The sequence below is a fragment of the Lissotriton helveticus genome, chromosome 2_1 (genome assembly GCF_964261635.1).
Source record: "Lissotriton helveticus chromosome 2_1, aLisHel1.1, whole genome shotgun sequence".
In the NCBI taxonomy this organism is placed as follows: domain Eukaryota; kingdom Metazoa; phylum Chordata; class Amphibia; order Caudata; family Salamandridae; genus Lissotriton; species Lissotriton helveticus.
The window spans coordinates 597,786,501-597,809,869 of record NC_136059.1 but is presented as its reverse complement, the minus strand read 5'-3'; the positions used below and the strand labels follow the sequence as shown (position 1 = coordinate 597,809,869).

The 23,369-nt window shown below is 44.8% G+C and overlaps 1 protein-coding gene across 1 annotated transcript in view; it reads left to right on the top strand.

Moving 5' to 3' along the window:
• The window catches only part of LOC144818167 (baculoviral IAP repeat-containing protein 1-like), a 1,283,508-nt gene that overhangs the window by 857,330 nt on the left and 402,809 nt on the right, over positions 1-23,369 (top strand). The window contains exon 8 of the mRNA XM_078675291.1: positions 14,594-14,767. Coding sequence (XP_078531417.1) covers positions 14,594-14,767 — 174 coding nt within the window. The remainder of the gene's footprint in view (positions 1-14,593; positions 14,768-23,369) is intronic.

The following is a 23,369-nucleotide window of genomic DNA, read 5'->3' as shown; positions in this document are numbered from 1 at the left end:
ATTCGGCATCACTACCACCCACAATGAAACCCCATTCTCCACAGCCAAAACTGCGATTAGAGGTAATTACAATTGCCATACTGATTATGCTGTGTATGTCCTGGTGTGCACCTGTAGCTTGCGGTATGTGGGCAGCACGAAGCTACAGGTGCACGCCCGGATTTTGCAGCATCTGAGGGCACTTGTAAATAACGATAAGAGTTACCCTGTCGCGCGTCACTTCAAAGCAACACACAATAATGATTTATCTTGTTTATCTTATTTTGTAATTGACGCAATTGCACCTCTTAGGAGAGGGGGTGATAGAGATAAAATGCTGAGGCATAAGGAATCTGGGTACATAGTTGAGCTGGATAGTAAACAACCAAATGGATTAAACACAACAGAAGATTTGCATCACTTCCTGTAATGTGTTGATTATAAATGAAATGTGAATATAAAACGATGGTGACTCTTGTAAGATCTGTTTAGGGTTAAGGTTGCCCATACCATATTAGTGTTAGTATTTTTAGCTGCTAGGTATCTGTACAGTTCGCTTGCTTAGATTGGTCAGCCAGTATGAACAAAATTAGCCCAATAATAAGTATTTCTCCGTCAACCAGTCTACTTTCTTTTAAAAGTCAAGTCACTGTATAATTTGTGTAACATATACCTTTGGTAGGATTTATTGCATAATTTAGTAGGCATATTTGGTTTATTAAGAATTTATGAGCACAATTTCTGCACATAAGATGATTTAATTAATCACCTATTTAATGGACAAGAAGCGCAATTATCTTTATGTAGCAGCTTGTCACTATGATTTAGTCGTATTGTTGTGAACAGTTCTCACTTGCAGTAGAGTGGATAAATGCATAATAGATGAATTAACGGGAATCTTTGCATTCATGCAGGAATCTTTTATTCAAATATATATATTTTTTGTACGAGAAATGGTTTTATATATATATATTAAATTATGTATATATTTGGCTATTTTTTTTAATATTTCTTTTTATTAAAATTTTTGAAAACAAACAGCAAGGCAGAAAAACATATTACATACAGTACCGATTCCATGTCGGGGAAGGAAAGGCAATTCAAAGAAATCAGCAATCAAAGTAGGAGAGAAGAGGGGGAGGGGGGAGGGCAGAACAACAGTAAAGCAAGTGTAGAACAACAAGCGGAATGTCGGGTTAGGGGGAAGGTAGGACGTCTGGGATCTCCTCAACAGGCGGTGTACATATATCTCCACTGTAGCCATTCCAGGGTCCCCATATTCTGCACCATTTCCGAGGTCGGCCTCGGGCCAAATACACAGTCTTTTCTCTAAACATACACCAGTCCATGTTTTCTTTCCATGCTGAGACCGTGGCGGCCTCGGGGACCCCCACAATTGAGCAATATCCCTCTTAGCAATCATGGCTCCCAGGGTCACCCACTGAGTTTGCGCTACATTGTGGTCAGTAGGCTCCCACACATTCAATAAACAGCGTCTCGCCTCCGGCAAGAGGGCAATCCCGGTCACTTCATTCATCACCTCATGTACTTCTTTCCAGAAAACCGCGACCTTACAACACTCCCAAATAATATGGAGGAAAGTCCCCACATGCCCACATCCTCGCTTACACAGACCATCATCAGAAAAACCCATGTGGACAAGACGAGGGCCCGTGACATAAATCCTATGCAGAATCTTCAATTGAACTAACCGGAGCCGAGCTGGGATCGCGACCTCCCTTGGAGAGGAGATCACAGATTGCCAGTCCTCGTCATCCAGTTCAAGACCGTCACGCGTCCGCAAGTCTCGAAGATGTAACAGAGAAGTGGAGAAGTGTGGCTCACTGGTTAGAGGAGGCAGACCCTGAAGCAGAGGTCAGACCCGGGACCAGGGTTCAATTCCCGACGCGGCAGGGTCTTGAGCCCAAATGTCCACGGACTCGATAATTCTCGCTTTGGTGCCTACTCAAACCACGGGTTCACACTCTGCAACTCTGGGCAATAGCTTGCTTAATCTCCACTACGGCCCCCCCTGTGGCGGGATGCCTGGATTTCACCTTGGGGATGCCCAATACGGATTATCTCACAGGGAAAAAGCTAGGACGGGTTCCCAAAGCAAGCGCCTTGAAACTTTGCGGTGAAAAGGCGCTATATAAGAACCGTTGACATTTACATGACATTTGACAACAGGAGGTCCGATCTATCATTAATTAACTTTTTATAGACTAAGGAGATTGTGCTATCAGGCACATAGCCATCCAACAGTCTATCTTCAAGCGGAGTTGATTCCGGAATTACCTCCCCGTCCGGGAAGACCGACCTTAACGCATGGCGAACCTGAACATAGCGGAAGTATTCCGAATTGCTTAGGTCAAACTCCTCATGCAACGATTCAAATCATCTCACCCGACCCCCGACCCAGAGGTCACCCACCTTACTAATACCTATGAGGTCCCATTTATCAAACCCCCTGGTATTCCACAATTTGGCAAGTTTATCTGTATCAAATAGTGGGGTCGCCCGAGTTAGACGATCCGTCCATCCTGTCGCGCTAGTCGCGTCCCGCCATAGGCGTAGCGCAATCTTCGTAGGTCCTGACAAAGACCCGATCACCGATTTAGAGTATAGCGCCCTATAATAGTTGCCGCCAGGCAAAATCCACCTATCCATGGCGAACGCGGGATTCAAATCGGGACCATACATGCTGTGATTAATCGCTCCCAATTGGGATGCCCAATAGTATCTCTTTATGTCCGGGAGGGCGATACCCCCGTCGTACCAAGGGAGCGTCAATTTAGCAAGCGAAATACGAGGTCTACCATCCCATATCAATTTCCACTGAAGATCCTCAATCGCTCGAAAATAGCCAGAGGGAACTACATCAAAAGTGTTTTGGAGGGCGTAGAGAAAACGAGGTAGAGACATAATTTTAAATAGGGCAGCACGACCAAGTGGTGAAAGCGGAAGCCTATGCCACCCCGCGACATCTTGCTTCAATCTGGACAAGGGCGGGAGAAGATTTCGTTCATAGCGGACTATGGGGTCCAATGAGACATAAATACCGAGGTACTTAAACCCTGTTTGCATAATCTGGATGGGACAGGTGCGTGGGAGAAGAGGAACGTCGCCTGAAAGAACATATAAATAGGATTTGGTCCAGTTAATGATGAGGCCTGAGTTTCTACCAAACGAGGTCAAGACGTCGCACAAGACTATCAGGGATTTCGGCGGCGAAGTCAAGTACAATAAAATATCGTCCGCATAAAGCTTGATACGATCTTCAAATTCAGAGGACCACCGAATACCCTTCATTGAATGCTCCCACCTGATCCATGCAGGGAGGGGCTCGAGGGCCAAGGCGAACAGGAGCGGCGACAAAGGACAACCCTGACGAGTTCCCCTCTCGAGACCAAACGGAGCAGATACACGACCATTTACAACAATTTGCGCGAGGGGGTTCTCGTAGAGTAACCGAGCCCAACCGATAAAACCTGGTCCGAACCCGAACTTAGTCAACGCAGCCCACAAGTATGGCCACTCCACAGTATCAAAGGCCATCGTGGCATCCAATGACGCCAAGATGGCCGGCTCAATCAACGTCGATGCTCTCGCGAGAACACCATGCAGGCGCCGGAGATTCAGGCGGTGTTCCTATGTGGGATGAAACCCGATTGATCCGGGTGTATCAGTTCACCAATGATAGTGATCAATCTATTAGCCAGGACCTTTGCCAAAATTTTAGGTTCGGCATTTAACAGGGAAATAGGACGATACGACGCACACCTGTCTCTAGGTTCCCCTCCTTTTGAATCACAACAATAGTAGCCAATCGCTGATCACGGGGGAGAGAGCCACATTCCCGAGACTCCAAAAACATGTCTCGCAAATAGGGAGCAAGCTTATCAGGTCTCAGTTTGTACAGTTCAATTGGTAGGCCGTTAGGACCCATTGCTTTCCCAGAATGCAAGGAGCGAATCGCCAAAGCCACCTCATCTGCTGTTAGTGCAGCGTCCATTCGTTCCCTATCATCACTAGAGAGTCGAGGCAGAGATATATCCCGTAACAAGAGATGTGAGTCCTCCTCCGGTCTATCCGAGACAGAGGAGTATACCGTCCGGAAGTGATCTGCAAATTGCTGAACGATCTCTCCGGGGTCATAAACCCGATCACCACCAGTTATCTTAAGCACAGGCACTATTTATTATTATTATTTATTATTATTTATTTTGAGTATTTGTATAGCGCAGCTGATACCTTGCAGGCTTCCTGGCGCTGGAGAATACTCAACAGAGGAGAAACCAGAGTGAGTGGCAGGCGGGAAGAGTTAAGGGAATAGCCAAGTCTTTATCCGTTTCCGAAAGGGAAGGAGTTGTGAGATTTGGCGTATATCAATGGGTAGACTGTTCCATAATTTGGCCGCTGCGACCCTGAAAGATCTGCCCCCCATTCTGGCTTTGTTGAATCTGGGCACTTTTACCAGACAGGCCGAGGATGATCGTAGATCTCTAGTCGGAGTGTACCACAAGAACAGAGCTTGCAGGGGTCTGGGTCCGAGTCCATGCAAGGCCTTAAAGACAATGCAGAGGGATTTGAAAGCCACCCGCTGCTTCAAAGGTAGCCAATGCAGCTCAGTTAGGGCCGCTGTGGCTGAAGATCTCCTCGTCCAGCCGAGGGCTAGCTTGGCAGCGGCTGACTGAATTCTTTGAAGCCGGTCTAACAACTCAATCTAACCACGCAATCAACTTACCAGCCTTATCTGCAACATCATAAAGACGTCCCTGCTGCTCTCTACCCATGGCTTTAGCTGCGTCAGTGACCAAAGCCCTGTAATCGAATTGTTTCAAGCGCAGTACATGCAATGCGTCGCGAGTCACCCCTCTCTCCAGATCTAACTCCAAATCAGCAATCTCCGCCTCGACCTTAACCACTTCCTCGTCCCTCTTCTTCTTGACATTAGCTATCAATGACAGGGCCTGACCCCTAAGGACGGTCTTGAAAGCCTCCCAAAGAGATACAGCCGAGGAAACTGAGCCCTCGTTTTCGGAAAAATATTGGTCAAAAGGTTTCACCAAGGCTGTACGAGTCTTGGGGTTCCGGAGGTACCAGGGGTTGATCGGGGCCAGCCGACCCTCGGTCTCAGAGCCCAGCTCTATCCGCAACCACAAGGGAGAGTGGTCGGAAATAACTTCGAGCCAAATGTTTAACCTCAGTGACGGAGAGGGCCTGCGCCGCCGGTGCCAATACATAATCGATTCTGGAAAGGCTACCGTGCGCCACCAGAGTGGAAAGTATACTGTTGTTGTGTCGGGTGCAACATTCTCCAACAATCGACCAGACCCAGGGTATCGAGGAACTCAGAAAGCCAGTTTTGTCCCCTTTTCAAATCCCTGGGTGGGTGCCGATCCATCCTGCCAGAAACCACTGCATTAAAGTCACCCCCCATGAGTAATGATCCCTCAGGGACAGCTAGGAGAACCTGCCCCAGGTCAGCAAAGGTAGTTGACTGCAAGCCAGGGGGGACGTACACAGAAACCAGGGAGATAGTGCGGCCCTCCCATCTACCCGTAAGAGCAACATAGCGCCCTCTATCATCAAGGACAGTGGAGTCAATTTCGAGTGGGAGAGAATTCTTAATCATGATACCCACCCCTCTGGAGCCAGAGGAGAACCCGGCATGAACAGCCAATCGGTATCCCCTCTTGTTCATAGCACAACAGGTATTACCAATCAAGTGCGTCTCCTGAAGGAGAACCACATCCGGGGAAAGTTGCTTCAACAGTTGAAGCACAACACTACGCTTTATCCGATCCCCCAGACCATTAACATTCTAACTCATCAATTTAAGCCCTCTACCCCCATCCCACAAGAGAAAGAAGATCCAACCCCTGGAAGAATACAGCACCTTGTTCAAATTAGTCTTGGATACATTACCTTGCGGAAAAACACACACATTCCCCAACAAAACCCCCGACCCCCCAGCAACACCCCGTTACAACACCCCCCACCCTGCACCCCTACGTAGCAGTAGAAAACCACCCAAACTTGCAGAGTGGTTGTCGCCCCCCCCATCTAACTAAGCTACAAGAAGAAACACAGAGGAGGAAAAAGACCCACTATTGAACCCGCAACTCCCAAAATAGATATTAAGTCAATTGTCAGGATTAGCGAACCACTGTTCGAGGCTAGCAAGGATCCCAGGATACCGTCCGTCGGCACCTATTCCTGTTCTGTCGGACCTCCCTCCGCTCCACCAGTCTGTGTCTCCGAAGAAGGCTGATTCGATAGAGTATCAAGCCAGTCGGACACCACCTCAGGTCGATCGAAAAAATAACTTCGCTCTGCATGTTCAATTCGTAACTTGGCCGGAAAAAGCATGGCATATTTGAGGTTCATGTCTCGCAATCTTCTCTTCACACCCATAAAGCCAATTCGTTGCCTCTGGACCGATTGGGTGAAGTCCGGGTAGAAGCCGACAGTGGTGTTTTCAAACTTTGTGGGGCAACTCGTCCGTGAGGCCTGCAGGATAGCGTCCCTGTCTCGAAAATTGAGGATCCTGGCTATTATAGGCCGCGGCGGGGCTCCCAACTTCGGGCGACCACCTGGAACTCTGTGAGCACGTTCGAACGTAAAGAACTTACTCAGTCCCTTAGGTGCGAGATGGCGAACTATTAAGTCCTCAACAAAGAGGTCCGCTGCCGGATCTTGACGACGTATAATGAGATCGCTATTGGTCTTCAAGCGGCGTACATCTGTTTGCAGACCAGTGATGTCTTCCGTCAGACTGGATGTCTTAATGTCTAAAGATTTAACTTTTTCATTAGTTTTGCCCAGATCTGCACGGATCAGGTTGACATCAATCGCCACAGTGTCAAGTTTATGCGCGAGAGCCTCAATTTGGTGTCCTAATGAGGTTTTGATTCCATCAATCGCGGCCGTGACATCTTGCAAGGTTGGCTCGATCGCCGTGGTAGGCGACTCCCTCGTGCCCGCTCCCCCGGAAGAGCCTTTAGGCTGGGTATAGCGATCCATACTGTTGGCTTGAATGGAGCTACCCCGTTGAGTGTTCTTGGGTCTCAGCCTGTCACCCTCCGGTTTCCCCGCCATCGAGGGAGTTGTGCCAATGTGATAAAATAAGCCGGACAGAAAGATGGCGACCTCCGGCCCCATGGGCAAAAATAGCCCCGGCCAGAGGGCACAATTCAATAGTTCTCCAATTCCGGCAAAAACGACCGAAATCACATTCGTGGGGGACCCGGCAGCTGTCCGTGGACACAGGGGTAGACTCGTTCCCAGGCACTAGACGATTTGAAGTCAAAACCGAAAGTGAAACCAATTGGACCGACTACAGCGAGTCCCTTAGGCCGATGTTGTTCAATTACAGCTCGGGTGGTATGGCAACTCCACAGCTGGGCATCACGAGGCATAGGCCGCAGTTTTCAAGGCACCGTAACTTCGGCTCCCGGGGTACGATTGAAAAGCAGATTGCAGGTTTCGCCTCATGCGTGGTTCGTCTTCACAAAGACGTCGATGAAGAACAGGATATCTGACAGGATAGATGGGGGAGGTTGAAGGGTCTCGGGAGCCCTAAGCTCACGCGGCCATCTTGGTCGCGCGCTAAGCTCCTCGACTTGGATTATTTTTTAACTGACATAAATATAGGCATTTATTTTATAATGTTTGATATATTTATATATTTGTTATTTAACCCGATGTATACATTGCACTGTGTCACTTTATATGATTGTGCTCTTATTACAGCATTTATGCTGGGAATATTAAGTGTTTGACTGTTCAACAATGAAACGATGTATATATTGCAAAGCATTCATGCTGATAATAGTGCAACATAGTGAAAAATGCATAATGATTACATACTGAATAGAAGTTACATCAGCGAGACGCTTTCTATGTCCATGTCAAAGGTCATGTGATTTTTACAGGGTGTGTGTTTTTTTCACTATGAAATAGTATAAAAAGAAGGCTGATGCTGTGTTCACTGTGTGATCAAGAGCACTTGATGCTCGAAACGCGTCAACAAAGAAGGTTGGATTAATAAAATCATTTCCTACCTCAAGTCGTGGGGTCCGCTTCTTCTTTTCGCCGTTGTGGAGGTTTGGAAGAAAAGTGTGCTGATATATATATATATATATATTGCCTACTGGCGGTCGCCAGTAGGTATATATAGTTAGGACCTAGTTACCATAGGAAATCCGCAACATTCTATTGGGAATAACTTTGGCGTCGATCGAGGAAATTGCGTGCAATTTTCCAAAAGTTTGGCCAGCTCAGCTTGCTCCTTCCCTGAAAGTTTTGAGGGATACGAAAAGCGGGGGCCGAGAAAAAAGGGGGGGTCCTAAAACGTGTTTTCCCCATGTTCATTTCCATAGGACGTTCTGACATGGCTACAGCCCGAACCGCTGAACGGAATTATGCCAAACTTTGCATATTGTAGGGACTGGTACACAGATGTGCCTTTGCTATATTTGGTGAAAATCCCTCCAGTAGTTCCTGAGAAAATCAAAAGAGAAAATATATATATCTATAGCAGCTTCCGTGTAAGCTTACTGTAAGCTTACCTTTCCGAGCACGAGCTACATTCTGATTGGCTGCCAATGTCTGTCAACACTCCAAACCAGAAAGTGTTGGCAGCCATCTTGTGCCTCGGTAGACTGAGGCACAGGAAAGCAGAAAAACAAATGTGTAGAACTAAAAAAGGGGGCAGCGTAGAAGCACCCTGACCCCGTAGGCCTGCACAGGGGGTCTCACAAGGACCCCCCAGGCCCAAAAAAAATTTGTTTTCAAAATTCAAATTCTTCATCCAAGAAGTGTTGGCAGCCATCTTGGGGCCAATATACATGATAGCACCTCATTAAAAAGCATTGCAGTTAATAGAAGGTTTTAGGACTTTAGTTACATTATAAATCATTTGTTGATGGTACCATACTCATTTTAGGAATTGTGGTGTGTTCTAAGGTGATTTTACCATGTGAAAAAGCCTTCTGCTGGAATATCATGAATCATGTTTGAAAGAAAACTATTATCTCATGCTTTTCCCACAGTGGTTTGGAAGGGGATCTGTAAGCTAAACTGAAAGCATATTTAATACTGTAAATTCACATTATCTTTCTCAGTCATGTGAGAATGACGTCTGACATTCTCAGTAAAACATGTACATCCAACAAGGACAGAGACTGTCAGTTGATTCCTTTGTGTTCTACTGCAGCTTCCCAGAGTGTTCTAAAGAACAACTAGAGCGCCAACAGTCTTACTTATGACAAATGTATGGCACACCAGAAGCCATCTTGATTGGAATGAAGTGTTAAGTCTGAAAGCATTTAATTTAAAAAGGAACAAAATGAGGGGGTTCAGAAAGAAAAATTAGGGCACATTTTGAGTGACTTCTCAAATCCTCTTCTATTTCATTAAAAAATTCTGACATGCAGTCTCCTAAGATAGCCACCAGAGACAAAAGAGCCCAAATGTAGCCCAAATAGCACCCAGATGTACCCCAAGTATAGCCCAATGACAGAATGTCCCAGAGTGTTCTAAAGAACAACTAGAGCGCTAACAGTCTTTCTTATGACAAAAGTATGGCACACCAGAAGCCATCTTGATTGGAATGAAGTGGTAACTCTTAAAACATTTAATTTAAAAAGGAACAATATGAGGATATATTTTGCCATAGAAAGTATGATTAGTGCTGCAGAAAGAAAAATTAGGGCACATTTTGAGTGACTTCTCAAATCCTATTCTATTTCATTAAAAAATTCTGACATGCAGTCTCCCAAGATGGCCACCAGAGACAAAAGAGCCCAAATGTAGCCCAAATATCACCCAGATGTAGTCCAAGTATAGCCCAATGACAGAATGTCCCAGAGTGTTCTAAAGAACAACTAGAGCGCTAACAGTCTTACTTATGACAAAAGATTGGCACAACAGAAGCCATCTTGATTGGAATGAAGTGGTATCTCTTAAAACATTTAATTTAAAAAGGAACAAAATGAGGGGGTATATTTTGCCATAGAAAGTATGATTAGTGCTGCAGAAAGAAAAATGTGGGCACATTTTGAGTGACTTCTCAAAGCCTCTTCTATTTCATTAACAAATTCTGACATGCAGTCTCCCAAGATGGCCACCAGAGACAAAAGAGCCCAAATGTAGCCCAAATATCACCCAGATGTAGCCCAAGTATAGCCCAATGACAGAATGTCCCAGAGTGTTCTAAAGAACAACTAGAGCGCTAACAGTCTTACTTATGACAAAAGTATGGTACACCAGAAGCCATCTTGATTGGAATGAAGTGGTAAGTCTGAAAACATTTAATTTAAAAAGGAACAAAATGAGGGGGTTCATTTTGCCATAGAAAGTATGATTAGTGCTTCAGAAAAAAACATTAGGGCACATTTTGAGTGACTTCTCAAATCCTCTTCTATTTCATTAAAAAAATTCTGACATGCAGACTGAAACATGCACTTTGAATACCAGCAGCAGACTTCCGTGGTGAGCAGTAGCTTTACTACAGTGATATAATGAGCAACTGGAGTGCTAACATTCAGAATGTATTGCAAATGTGTGACACATCTGAATGCCTTCTTGATGGAACCAAAGTAAACAAGCAATAGATCTCGCCCTCGTTTAAGTTAAAGCCATTCTGTTTGTAATGAGGTGGCTTTTTAGCTTTGCTTTTAATAGTGTTTTTCAAACTTTCTTGTAAATAACATGCATATGTATGCATATATGTATATGTATGCATGCATTTACATTTGTATTTATATAGATATGCAGATTATATATGTTTATATATGTATGTGTATATATATATATATTATAATTTATGTCAATATAATATTATTCGCATACACAATGGTTATAATTATGCGGTTCTCTGACAAACTTTATTAGATGGCATTTTGCACAATAGTATTTGAACAGATAAAACAAAATACAAACACTTCGCCATATATGTTAAATTATTTTGCCATTTGTTAGTCTATCTACTGTTTCCATTATTTTACACAGTGTGGTCACATGGTACAGAACAAAGAGCTGCGATTGGTGATTTGCCGTTTTTTAAACAAGTTTTGTGTGTAATGGCAAATACTCTTTTATTCCGGTGAACAAGGCGACAGGGTCGCCGAAACGCGTCCGGTCTATGGCACTTCCGCTGCACATGATAAAATAACAATAAAAAAGAAGACACTGCAATCGCTACCTGAGTCTGTGTCCGTTTTTCTCTGCGAGGGTGCTGCAGTTTGTGGCATTCTTTGGAGCGGTTCTACATATATATATATATATACACATACATATATATAAATGCATATATATGCATATTTATATGTGTATATGTGTGCATGTAGATAGACCGAGGCACAAGAAAGCAGAAAAACAAACGTGAAGAACACAAAAAGGGGGTAGGGTAGATACACCCTGACCCCCTAGGCCTGCCTAGGTGGTCCCTCAAGGAAAAAAAAACCTGGTCTGTTTTTTTAAAAATTACCCCCCGGGGGAACCAAATCGCAGCGGCATAGTGATAAAGAAGTGTGGGGGGTCCACAATCCCCCCCACACTGCCCCGGGGGCCGCCGCCCCCGGGGCAAAGCAACGCAGCCCCTTTGCGCATACTGGAGGCTCCTGGTGGGCTACTTGGCCCCCAGGGCCCCCCAGTATGCAAGGGGAATTAGTTCCTATTCTTCAAACACGCCAGGGGTTGCGCTGCAGAGAGGTGAAAAAATGGTTGGGGCCTCATTACACCTCTCTGCAATGCAGCCCCCTGGCGTATACTAGAGGCGCCTGGTGGGCTAGTTGCCCCCCAGGGACCCCCAGTATGCTAGGGGAATTAGTTCCTCCTCTGCAAACGCGCCTGGGGTTGCGCTGCAGAACGTTGTAAAAAGGGGGCGTGACCTCTGAACACCTGCCTGCAAAAATTTAGTAAATCAGTATAAAAAAAATAACAATTAATACATTTAAAAATTGTCATTTAAAAAACCTTCGAAATTCACTGAAAAAACCATAGGTTTCAGGCCTTATATAGTTAGGAATTAGCATTTAAAAAACCTTGCAAATTCACTGAAAAAACCATAGGTTTCAGGCCATATATAGTTAGGAATTAGCATTTAAAAAACCTTGCAAATTCACTGAAAAAACCATAGGTTTCAGGCCTTATATAGTTAGGAATTAGCATTTAAAAAACCTTTGAAATTCACTGAAAAAAACATAGGTTTCAGGCCTTATATAGTTAGGAATTTGCTTTTAAAAAACCTTTGAAATTTACTCATGTTTTAAAACTCAATGTCATTTGAGATGTCATCAGTGATGTCACTGACCATGTCATGAATGATCTAATATGTGACATCATCAGCAGTGGATTGCGGGTGGGCGAAATATAGTTAGTACAACTAACTATATAGGAGCAATTTCAATGGTTTTGTATGAGTGAAATGTCCAGCTAACTAAAACACCCCTAAAACTTATAGTTTTTTGAGTGAATTTCAAAGGTTTTTTAAAAGCTAATTCCTAACTATATAAGGCCTGAAACCTATGTTTTTTCAGTGAATATATATATATCTATATATATATATATATATATATATATATATATATATCAGACACAGTCCTGATAGATAGTACGCCTTTCCTCCTCCCTTGGAGACGCGAGACCAGGAACGGACCACCACACAGCAAGTACTTCAATTTCAGTGCTTTATTCCGATATTAGCAGACATGACGCGTTTCGACCGGGAACCCTGGTCTTGATCACATGTATATATATATATACATATATATATATATGCAAATAAACGTCACAGCAATCACGATGTTAAATGACGAGACAAACCCAGGAATCAGTGCTGGTTATTTTATTCTGCTCACCACCACACCACCATTACGCGTTTCGGCCGACCACGGCCTTGATCACATGACAACGTGAAGGGGCGTATGTGCTCAATTTAAAGTGCTAGTGCCAATTATTTTTGCTAGACATAGACAACATACTGTCGTAACTCATTACTGCATAAATGCAGATAACTGCCAGCCAGACTGTATAAAACAACTGCTCATGAAATCAAGAGTAAAGCAAAGATCTTACTGTGTGAATACACGTGTAGCTATACGTAATTTCTCATAGAAATACATTGTTTAAATACACAAATATATAAATATATAAAACATTATGTATAAAAATACAAAATTACAAAACTATATATACCATATAAAATTAAATAGGTATACACATATATATCGAAATAAATGAAATTTTTCAATCATGAATCTAAATATACACACAATTATAAATATAGCAGCAATTCTATGAGATAGCAACATTGGTGTATTAAATCCTACACAATAAATGTTGCCTTACAATATTGGATATGAATTCAAATTTATCTTCATATAAAATATCTGTTATATCAAAAACCACAATTTGTCCTATCATGAGCACTGAAGGCTTATGTGCAAAATCAGCAATAAATATTGGCACAAAAATTAAGTGCTACCACAAGTGAATAATGTAATTAGCTAAAAATTTTAATAATAGTAAAAACATTACAGTTCATAGAATAATAGGAATGGAAGCGGATACTTAGTATGATTACCATTTTTTAAGTTAAATACATGAAAAGAGTTTCTGTTTACAGGTAAGTATGACAGTCTTCACCTGCATTAAGACCATTAGGGGTCTTAGTATCCAACAAGATAATATGTCTAGTCTAAAGTCTGCGCAACATTGCTTCACGGTCACCACCCCTCCTCTGTGGAGGCACCGTATCGATGACAAAATATCTTAAACCAGATGGGTTTTTACCATGCAATTCATCAAAATGCCTAGCCACTGGGTAAGCCATATCCCCATTAGTAATTGTCCTGAGGTGCTGCAGAATGCGTTTGTATACGTGTGGTCTCGTGCTACCAACATAGCGTAAACCACACGGGCATTCCAACACGTACACCGCATATTCTGTACGGCAAGTTAATTGGCATTTGATGACAATAGGCTTACTGCTAAATGGAGTGGTATATTCTTTTCTACTAACACCATTCTTGCATGCTTTACAAGAAGCACATTTGCGGAAGCCTCTGCTAGCATCCAACCATGTTGTTGTGCTTCTGGTTTCAGGTCTGCTAGAGACTAAACAATCACCCATGCTTCTGGCTCGTTTGTAGGTAATGTTAGGGCTCTCTTTAACAAAGTTACATAATACTGGATCACTGGAAATCAATGTCCAGTTGCGTTTGATTATGTTTCTGATGACCTGGTGTTGATTGTTGAATGTTAAAATGAGCCGAGTCTCATTATTGGCAATCTTAGATGGCAAGGTTTTGTCTTGAGACAGACTAGGCACCAAAGTTGTTCTGTCTCTGGAATTAGCTCTACAAATGGCTTTATCTATGCAATCCTGCGAGTATCCTCTCTTTAGAAATCTAAGTTTGCAAGCAACCTGCGCCTCCCTGCAATCACTATCATCACTACATATCCGTCTTATGTGGAGCATTTCTCCATAAGGGATACTCCTAATAAGATGGGCAGGGTGGTGGCAGACATACATGCCTCTTTATGCCCTGCAACCTTTATACATTCAAAGACAGTAGTTATTAATTTTCTTTATTATTTGCAGAACATATTTTAATGGAACTGGACCACTTCACCTGCTTGAAGGAGCTCTCCTTGGAACTGCATAATGGTTGCATGATGTATGGTGAAATACTCACCAAGTTGAATAAATGCTATACCTTGGAGAAACTAGCACTCATCGGAGTATGGATTGGAAAGGAAAGCTGTTCTAGGCTAAGTAGGTTTCATGTTCCTGTTGGTTTGAAACATGATTTGTGTACTGTGGATGACTTTTTTTTTTACTTGTTTTTTGTTTCGGGATACATGTAGCAGCGATATACACTACAAGCATATATCGCATAAACAGTACGGGCCAGATGTAGGTAAATCATATTTACCGACTCTTAAATACCGAATTTTACCGATTCGGTATTTAAGAGTCGGTAAATATGAAGTACCGAGATGTAGGTAAATCCAGATGTGGATTTACCGAATCTTTAAAAGTCGGTATTTACCGATTCGGTAAATACCGACCGGTAATGCCCCATTCATTCCTATGGGCTTTGAAGCCCATAGGAATGAATGGGGCATTACCGGTCGGTATTTACCGAATCGGTAAATACCGATTTTGACAAGGGTGCAGGGGGTGTCACTTTGACACCCTCTAGCACCCCCAAAAAAGGGTCGGGGGCCATATGGCAGGCATACCTGCCCTAAGGGCAGGTCTGCCTGTCATATGGCACAGGTGTGCATGCACACATGTGCATGCACACATGTGCATGCACACCTGAATCGGTATTTCACCATCAAATTGAATTTGATGGTAAAATACCGATTTCTTAGGCCTTGTGGGACTCATAAGAGTCCCACCTACATATCAATTTTACCGATTCTGTAAAAATACCGGTCGGTAAATTTACCGACCGGTATATTTACAGAATCGGTAAAATTACCGATTTGCCCAGTTTACCTGCCCCTACATCTCGGTAGCCAAATACCGGTCGGTAACGGCCGAATTCGGCCGTTACCGACCGGTATTTGGCTACCTACATCTGGCCCTACATAATTGTTTTTCTTAGTTTTCTTTTTGAGCATGTGACAGTTTATGCCAAAACATGTATTATAGGCAAAATATTTAAAAAGCTGCACATCCCTATTTTTTAGATATGTGAATAACAGCAATACAGTTATCAATAAACACATAACTTTTAAAAGGAAGAAGCAAACACTGGGGAGCATTTGGAAGAGCAGCACTCCTCCATATCTCCTGACATCAATGACTGATGTGATTTTACAGTTATATCCATCCCTACTCCTCCTCAAATGAACCTTTGGTGTACTGAGTAACAAGGCACCGGGCCCTTTCCCTGTGTATCCCCCACAATGTATAGTGAGGTTGCATCGCAGGCCGTAGGAGGTAACATGCACCTCCTCAAAATAAGATCTCAGTTTTGATCCCCCTGCAGTGACCAGTCTGGTTCCCTCATCGCCTGAGAAGCCTAAAGATTTCTTTGTTGGTTGGTATTACGTGGGCTATCAAGGGAACCACCACCATTTCCCGTCTTTGGTCCAGGGCGCCCAGTCTGTGAGTGGGTATCGGGTCCCACATCCGCCTGCCCAGGAGTCTCTAATTTATTCTGCAATAATCCCAATGTCTCGAGACCTCATTCGGCTTTTTCATCCATACGGACTATACGCAGATGCCGCTCTTCCTCCATCCCCATTTACACATATCAGCTATCCATTTAGGCAGTGTAGGGGGCATGGGCTGTGTCCAGTGTATTTCTATGCAGCGCCTAGCGAGCACCAGTCCCAAGTTTGCAAATGTATATTGCATTCTGGTCCTTGACTTTGAGGTCGGTAAGACCCCTAGAAGGCAAAAGGCAATGCTTAATTGTTTCCCCGATCCGAAGGCCTAGCGCCTCTTGAGGGTTCTCAAATACCCCTGACCATTAATGCCAAAACTGAAGGCCATTCAGAGGAGTGCACCGCATGGATGCATGCTAATCTGAGAGGAGTCATGTATGTGCTGTGCAGATAATGGAATTGTATAGGTTTGAAGCGAGCGTTGCTGGCCACTTCCCGGACCTGTGCAAACGCTTGTTTCCTTTCACTGTCTGTGAGGGGTAGTTGTAGGTCTGTCAGTCATCTATCACGAACGTGAGAGATGTCGACACTGTGGGCAGCCTTAATTGTTTGGTATAAAAAGGAGATCAATCCCCTGTGGATGCCTGGGTCTAAAATCGCCAGCAAAGTGTCGGACCCCGTTGCTTCCTTGGGGAAGGAAGTCCATATCTCATGCATAGTGCGTGAGAGTTTTGCATATTGTAAAAAATGCCCTCCTGGGACCCAGAAGCATTCCTGCACTTCATCAAATGAGAGGAAAGACTCATTTCAAAATATGTCTCCCATAGTAAGGTACGCCCCCTCGAACCACCTCATCAAATCCATTACAATGTGTATATGGCATAAATGATGCAGTCATTGCAATGGTAGTGCTCATGCATATGGCACCCTACGCAGCATCAGTGTGACCGCCCGTTCCTATGCTCCTGCAACCTGACGTACCACAAATGGGCATTCCGGGGGTTATGAGATATGTTGGTAAACTATTCTCTGGTCCCCACTCCGCTAGGAGGTCCATCTCCACATTAGGACCCTCGACACACAAGAGCTTAGAATATTGGAGAAGGGCGATGGTCTGGGGGGCCCAGCCCCCTCCTGTTCAGTGTCTAGTTTCAGATTCTCCAGTTTTCCTCTACTGCACTTTCCAGCCCAAACAAGTTATAGCAGGAGGCTATTAAGGGTCTCAAAGGGAGATCTGGGGAGGATGCAGAATGGATTCTGCAGAGTGTACAGGCAGCATGGTAGGAGCACCATCCCGGCCAGGGCTACTAGACCCATGATGGAAAGCTGGAGGCGATTCCAGAAGTTAATGGTTGACTGTAAACCTGTAGTCACTGCCCCCTTGTTCAATGCATATTGCACATCTGACAAATGTGCTACCTGGATCCCCAGATGGCTGAAATGGTCACATTTCCATTGGAACTCCGCTGGGGCGAGGTCAGCCACCTCTACATTTATTAGCGTGGCAAGTGGGAATAGGACTGATTTCAGTTTATTGACTTTCAGTCCAGACACTGTGCCAAAACCCAATAGGATTTCTAGGAGAATGGGCGTTACCTTCTCTGGGTGGTTTAGATATAGTAAGGCATCATCTGCATATAGGGATACAACATGTACCCGGCCACCCAACTCAATGCCCCAACGATTCATGTCCCTTCATAGTCTAATCACTAATTGCCACGGTAAACAAGGGCGGGGACAGAAGGCATCCTTGTCTTGTGCCCCGTTCGACTGAGAAATGTCAGAGATTACCCCACCATTCTGTACCCTAGCAGTCAGTAAATTGTATAGATGGCGCACCCAGGAGAAATATTTATGGCTGAGGCCCATTCTCTTCGACAATTCCCAGAAGTAGTTCCATTGTAGGGTATCGAACGCCTTTTCAATGTCTAAAGCTAGCACAGCAGCGCTGTTGTCCATATTTTCCGTGGCGTGCAGGACGTGGGACAACCTACGTAAATTTATGTGTGTGCCGCAGCCTGGCATGAAACCCTACAAAAATGCATTGTGACTGCTTTTGCCAGTATTTTCATATCTACGCCCAGCATTGATAACAGTCGATATGAGCCTGGCATGCTTGGTTCCCCACACGGTTCAGGAAGCATAACTATATGAACCTCTTTAATTGATGGTGGTAAGAGTCCTTCCCTCCTGGCCTCCTACAGGGTTTCCAGGAGTCAAGGAAGTAAGATGTCCGCATTTGTTCAGAAATATTCTACAGGTAGACCATTACCGTCCGGGGATTTACAGCATGCCATATCGGCCTGCGCTTCCTGCAGGTCTTCCAGTCTGATCCCTACATTAAGTCCCTCACGTTGGCCATCGGTGAGGCTAGGGAGTGAGAGAACGCTCAGAAAGCAATCCCAGATGTCTGTGTCACCCCTACCTTGTCTTTGTACACAGATAATAGGTGGGTGTGTAAGAGGGAGTTAATACCTTCTTGTGTGAAGATGTAGCTGCCATATGGTTTACGGAGTGTGAGTATAGTTGCTTAAGTAACAATGCTAGTAAGCAACTTAACTTGTCCCCTTCCCAGTGAAGCAATTAACGGTATTCATGTCGGACCGTACAATCTAGTCTGTCCCCTATCTCTCCCACTCTGCGTTGGGTGTGTAGTAGTGATTCTCCCCGTGTATTCCAATCGTGCTCCGTCATCTGCAGTCTTGCTATGGTGTTTTCTGCCTGAGTCAGATCTTTCTCCTACTGTCGCTTAAAGTTACCCACTCTGATGCAGCATTCACCACGCATCACAACCTTTAGGGTTTCCCATTCTGTAACACTTTTACTAGTGGATTCCCAGTTATTATCAAAATAGGCGCTCGTGACTCCTCTTATTTCCCTTCTAAATGCATCGTCCTTTAGTGTCTTTGGCTGTAGTTGCCACGGCAGAACTCTGGGGCGGCGGCACTGAGGCCCCCATTCCAGGAGTATAGGAGCATGGTCCAAAAGGTATCATCCTAGTACCTGTGTATGCAATGCCATCGACTGTATTGAGAGTAAGAATTGATGCAGTCTACTAAAAACCTTATGTGCAGTGGTGGGTGCAACGTGTGCCATGTATCCTAGTCGGTCCATGAACCCCGGAGTGCATCTGTCATATTCGGTTTAGAGGATACCCTAGGGGGATGCCTATCTAAGGAACTATCCAAAACACAGTTAAAGTCCCCAGCCCATACTACCGTTGTACTCTCAAATGGCAGAAGGCGGACCTCTGAATGCAGAAAGAAATCACGATAATCTACATTGGGAGCATAAATATTCAGCAGGCAGACCTCCCTACCATTTAGCTCAGCATGTATCAGGACATATCTTCCCTCTACGTCGGCCTCCCTGCTAATGAGTTTGAACAGTACCTATGAGGCTACCCACGTAATTACCCCTTGGTAATATGTGGAGTAAGTTGCAGCGAACATCTGACTCCTCCATTTTGGGGGATCTTGGATACCCCAGAATCCGACTGATGTCTTTCCAGTAGCATTGCTATATGTATGCCATGACGGCGAAGGTAAGTGTATACTCTATATCTTTTAATAAAGGAGTTCAGGCCCCATACATTCCATGTTACAATTTTAAACTGTGCCCTCAGTCCAGTTGTTGTACAACGTTATTTTGTCTCCTATGTTCCGCCGGTACTGCCAGCAAAAATAACTATAAAAAATGATAACCCATCTCCCACTCCCAAGTAAACACTGAATGAACAAATCTTGCCTCCCCAATCATGCGTCCAAATGAAGAATTCATACTTAAAAATCAAATTCCAACAGAATATAATCAACTATTAACAATTAATGTGACATGCAAATCTGATCTCACTTGTAACCTTCAGACTCACTTCAGTCAGCCAGAATCCATATTGTGCCGGGTAGAAGAAGGCACGCAGCGTGGCACCAGGTGAAACCCCGGCCGAGCCCTCCTCCCCCTGCCACTGAGACAAGCACACATTCACTCAAGAACACTCACTCAAGATCTGTGTAATTGCACAGTGCCTCTCCCACATTCCCACATGAAACACCTGGCACTCCCAGTATATGTGTTCCATATATACCCACAGCCGGTCACCAATGCTCACACCGTCCAAACCTCACGCCTGTTACAGCGCCATCTGTGTCCATTCGAAGGTAAGGGGCCGGGGACTCAGTAGGTATGGGATCCTCTGTCTGTGCATCATGGTCTGGGACTGCCGGCCACCCCCCCCCCTTATGATGCAAACTATAGTTTATCAAAACTTAACAGACCAACAACAGAATTCTTTGGAAGGCAGGGGGTCTGTTGACCCCCCGGCTGTATTTATTAAAATATGAAAACAAATTAAAAATAAAATAACATTATTTACATAATTATTAAATGCAAAATTCAGACATTAGATTTACAGCAAGTTAGACAGGTATGATGGGCTAACCTTAACAAATGTCTAATACAGCGTGTTTCCTAACCGAATCTAACATCCTCATATCAATTTTGCATTCTAATAATTTCGGTCCTACGGCAAGGTCGCTAACCGTGTCGGATCCTTTTACCCAGCTACGCTCTCACGTCCGAGATGCGCATGCGCAACAAGGGCCCGGTTACGGGGAGAGTACGTCCCTCTCCTGGTTGCCCTCGTACACTCCGTGAACTCCATTTAACCATAATAGGAGGGCCCTTACACTCGCGCCATTTGATGACGTCGTAGTGTATGTGCGGGGTGGCTACCAGCCTGAGGAAAGCGTGACTCCCTCCCCCGCACCCTTCCAAGCGAGCGGATATCCTGCCCCTGAAGTTCTGGGAGAGACCAGTGGCCCCTCCCCCTGGGCGACCCCTTTCGTAAATGGGGCCTCCCCCCCTAAGGACCTTAAATTGCTGCTCACCGATTATGACCTTACCGCCACAGGCCAGCATAGTTGACCGACTATCTGCCCCCCCCACAAACTCCTACTCTGAAAGGTCATATCTACCTCACGAAACCTTCTAACCATGCTAGAATCTGCTTTGCTAGTAACTCCTCACCTGCCTCAGTTAAGTGGACCCATATCCAGGAAGGAAAATGGGTCTCCCCAAGATGCACCCATGTGGAATATTCCGTAATTGAGGTGTTCGGACTAGGCATCTAACTTGCCGTTGATCCTCTTTACCGAGTGATCAAACGCCTTAACAAAGTCCTCCCTCCCTCTATGGCAGCCTGAGTATCAACTGCTACCCTCTCTCACTGAGAGGTCATGCCCTAAACTAATCCTCTCACGCCTAGCCCCTTATGCTTAGTCCCACTATCGGGCCCTATCCACTCCTTGCAAGATCCTATGTTGTCCCTACACTGCTTTTGTAGGCAAGAGAGAAATTCTCTGCGATGGTTTCAAGCCCAGTGCACAAATGGACGCCGTCTTTCAAGAAGCACGACTCCCCGCATATTAAGCCCTGTGTTATGATCTGCAATTAGTAGGCCTCACTACTGCTGTTACTAGTTTTTTGCTGCCATGGGCACCATCATTGGCCCCTGACTCCAGGCTCTGGCCAGGCACCCCCCTGTGCACTGCCACGTTTACAAGCGTTGACCATATCAATTGATAACCTATGAATATACTATGATGACCGCGGCGCCCTGCGAGCACCTGCGCCGTTACTGTAGCCACACAGTTTCCTGATCAGGACCGTACTGCCATTTTATGCGCAGCAACCTCTCCCTACATTACCACGGACAGCTAAAGCTGGGGTTAACACACCAATGAACAATTAACTCAGTGTTGGCCCCCGGAGTCCTTCATTGATCGCCCATCACCCTTGAAGCTGTTGCTTGCCACTCCTGTACCTGACGTACGCGTCTCTTTGGCTGTCCACCTGTTGCAGTTGTTGCGGTGTGTAGCACTTCCCAGATATCCGCCATGAACCCGGCCATACATAAAATTGAAAAACACAAACACACACAATTAGTGTTCATGGCTTCCTGATGAAAGCCGCAGTACACATGCCCGTATTACATCCCAGTCACATGCTAAACCTTAGGTAAGATTGGCATCAGACACATTCCAATAAACTCGCCACCACAAGGTTTACATCAGTCTGTGTCACATGCGGAGTATCTGAATTAGAATTACATATATGGTGCCCAATAGTATGACCCTTAGTGAATAATAGACCTAAGTCCTAGCGGTGAGGAGCACGTCATGCAGCAGGCGTGTCTCCAGTCACACGTTGTGAAAACAAAGATGAATGATTAGTGCCTTTCGTAATTATATGGCCAAATTCGCAAGTCAGCGCTTACTGCGTTAGACTGTACCTCCCCTTTTCACACCCACCTCCCGCTTAGGGTGCCTAGATACTGTCCACACCAGTCTGACAAAGGCCTGTATGACAAACCCTAGGCATATCATGCCACCTTGCCCATGCACAAGGGTGTACCGGTACCGCGTGATGCCATACCAACGCATCAATACTGCGTGATATTACCGAATCCAGTCTGTCCGCTACAAAGGCGCCCACATTACCGAATCCAGTCTGTCCGCTACAAAGGCGCCCACATGTGCGCCAGCCAGATGTGATGCAGACAGCGAGGCAAGTCATGTTTCACACTACAACTTAAGACTGTGTGTTATCTGACACAGATCATACTGTGACATACGTTTATGTGTACTCGTGTGTCACAAACCACCTACTCATTATGCAACTGATGCAAATGAAAAGGAGAACCAAGTGCGCTACTTATGGTTGTGAACTGAGCTGGACTTGAATTAATCTCAGCCACTGATAGTTACCCGGGCCACAACCCAGTCTATTGTTATTTTGTCTAAAATGAGTCACTTCACTAAAGATCCGGCCCTATGATGTCCAGTCCTATGTAAAATAGTACCGGCCGCTATTAAACAAACCGAACAAAATTTGTACAGCCTTATCAATATATGGGCTGGCAGCCATTTCTGTGTTGTTCTTTTATAAGCACTTGCCATTGATAACACTATAACTCAGGTACGTGTAATTAATATTAACTAGGGGGAACTAAATCCTCCAGCAAGAGCACATTTAGTGGGCGTGAGCAGCTGCTCGTGTTTCCTTTCCATTGTATTTAGCACTATTTGCTTCGTGGGATATGCCTCTTTCAGTCCCCTATGGCGCAAGGGTGCTCCCTATGTTAAGAAAAGAATATGAAACGCAGGAGTAAATTTCGGGCATTTCCTATCCGGAGTGCACAATTAGTGAGTGCACGGAGCTGCTTTTGTTCTTTCATTTGTGCACCATTTCTTACC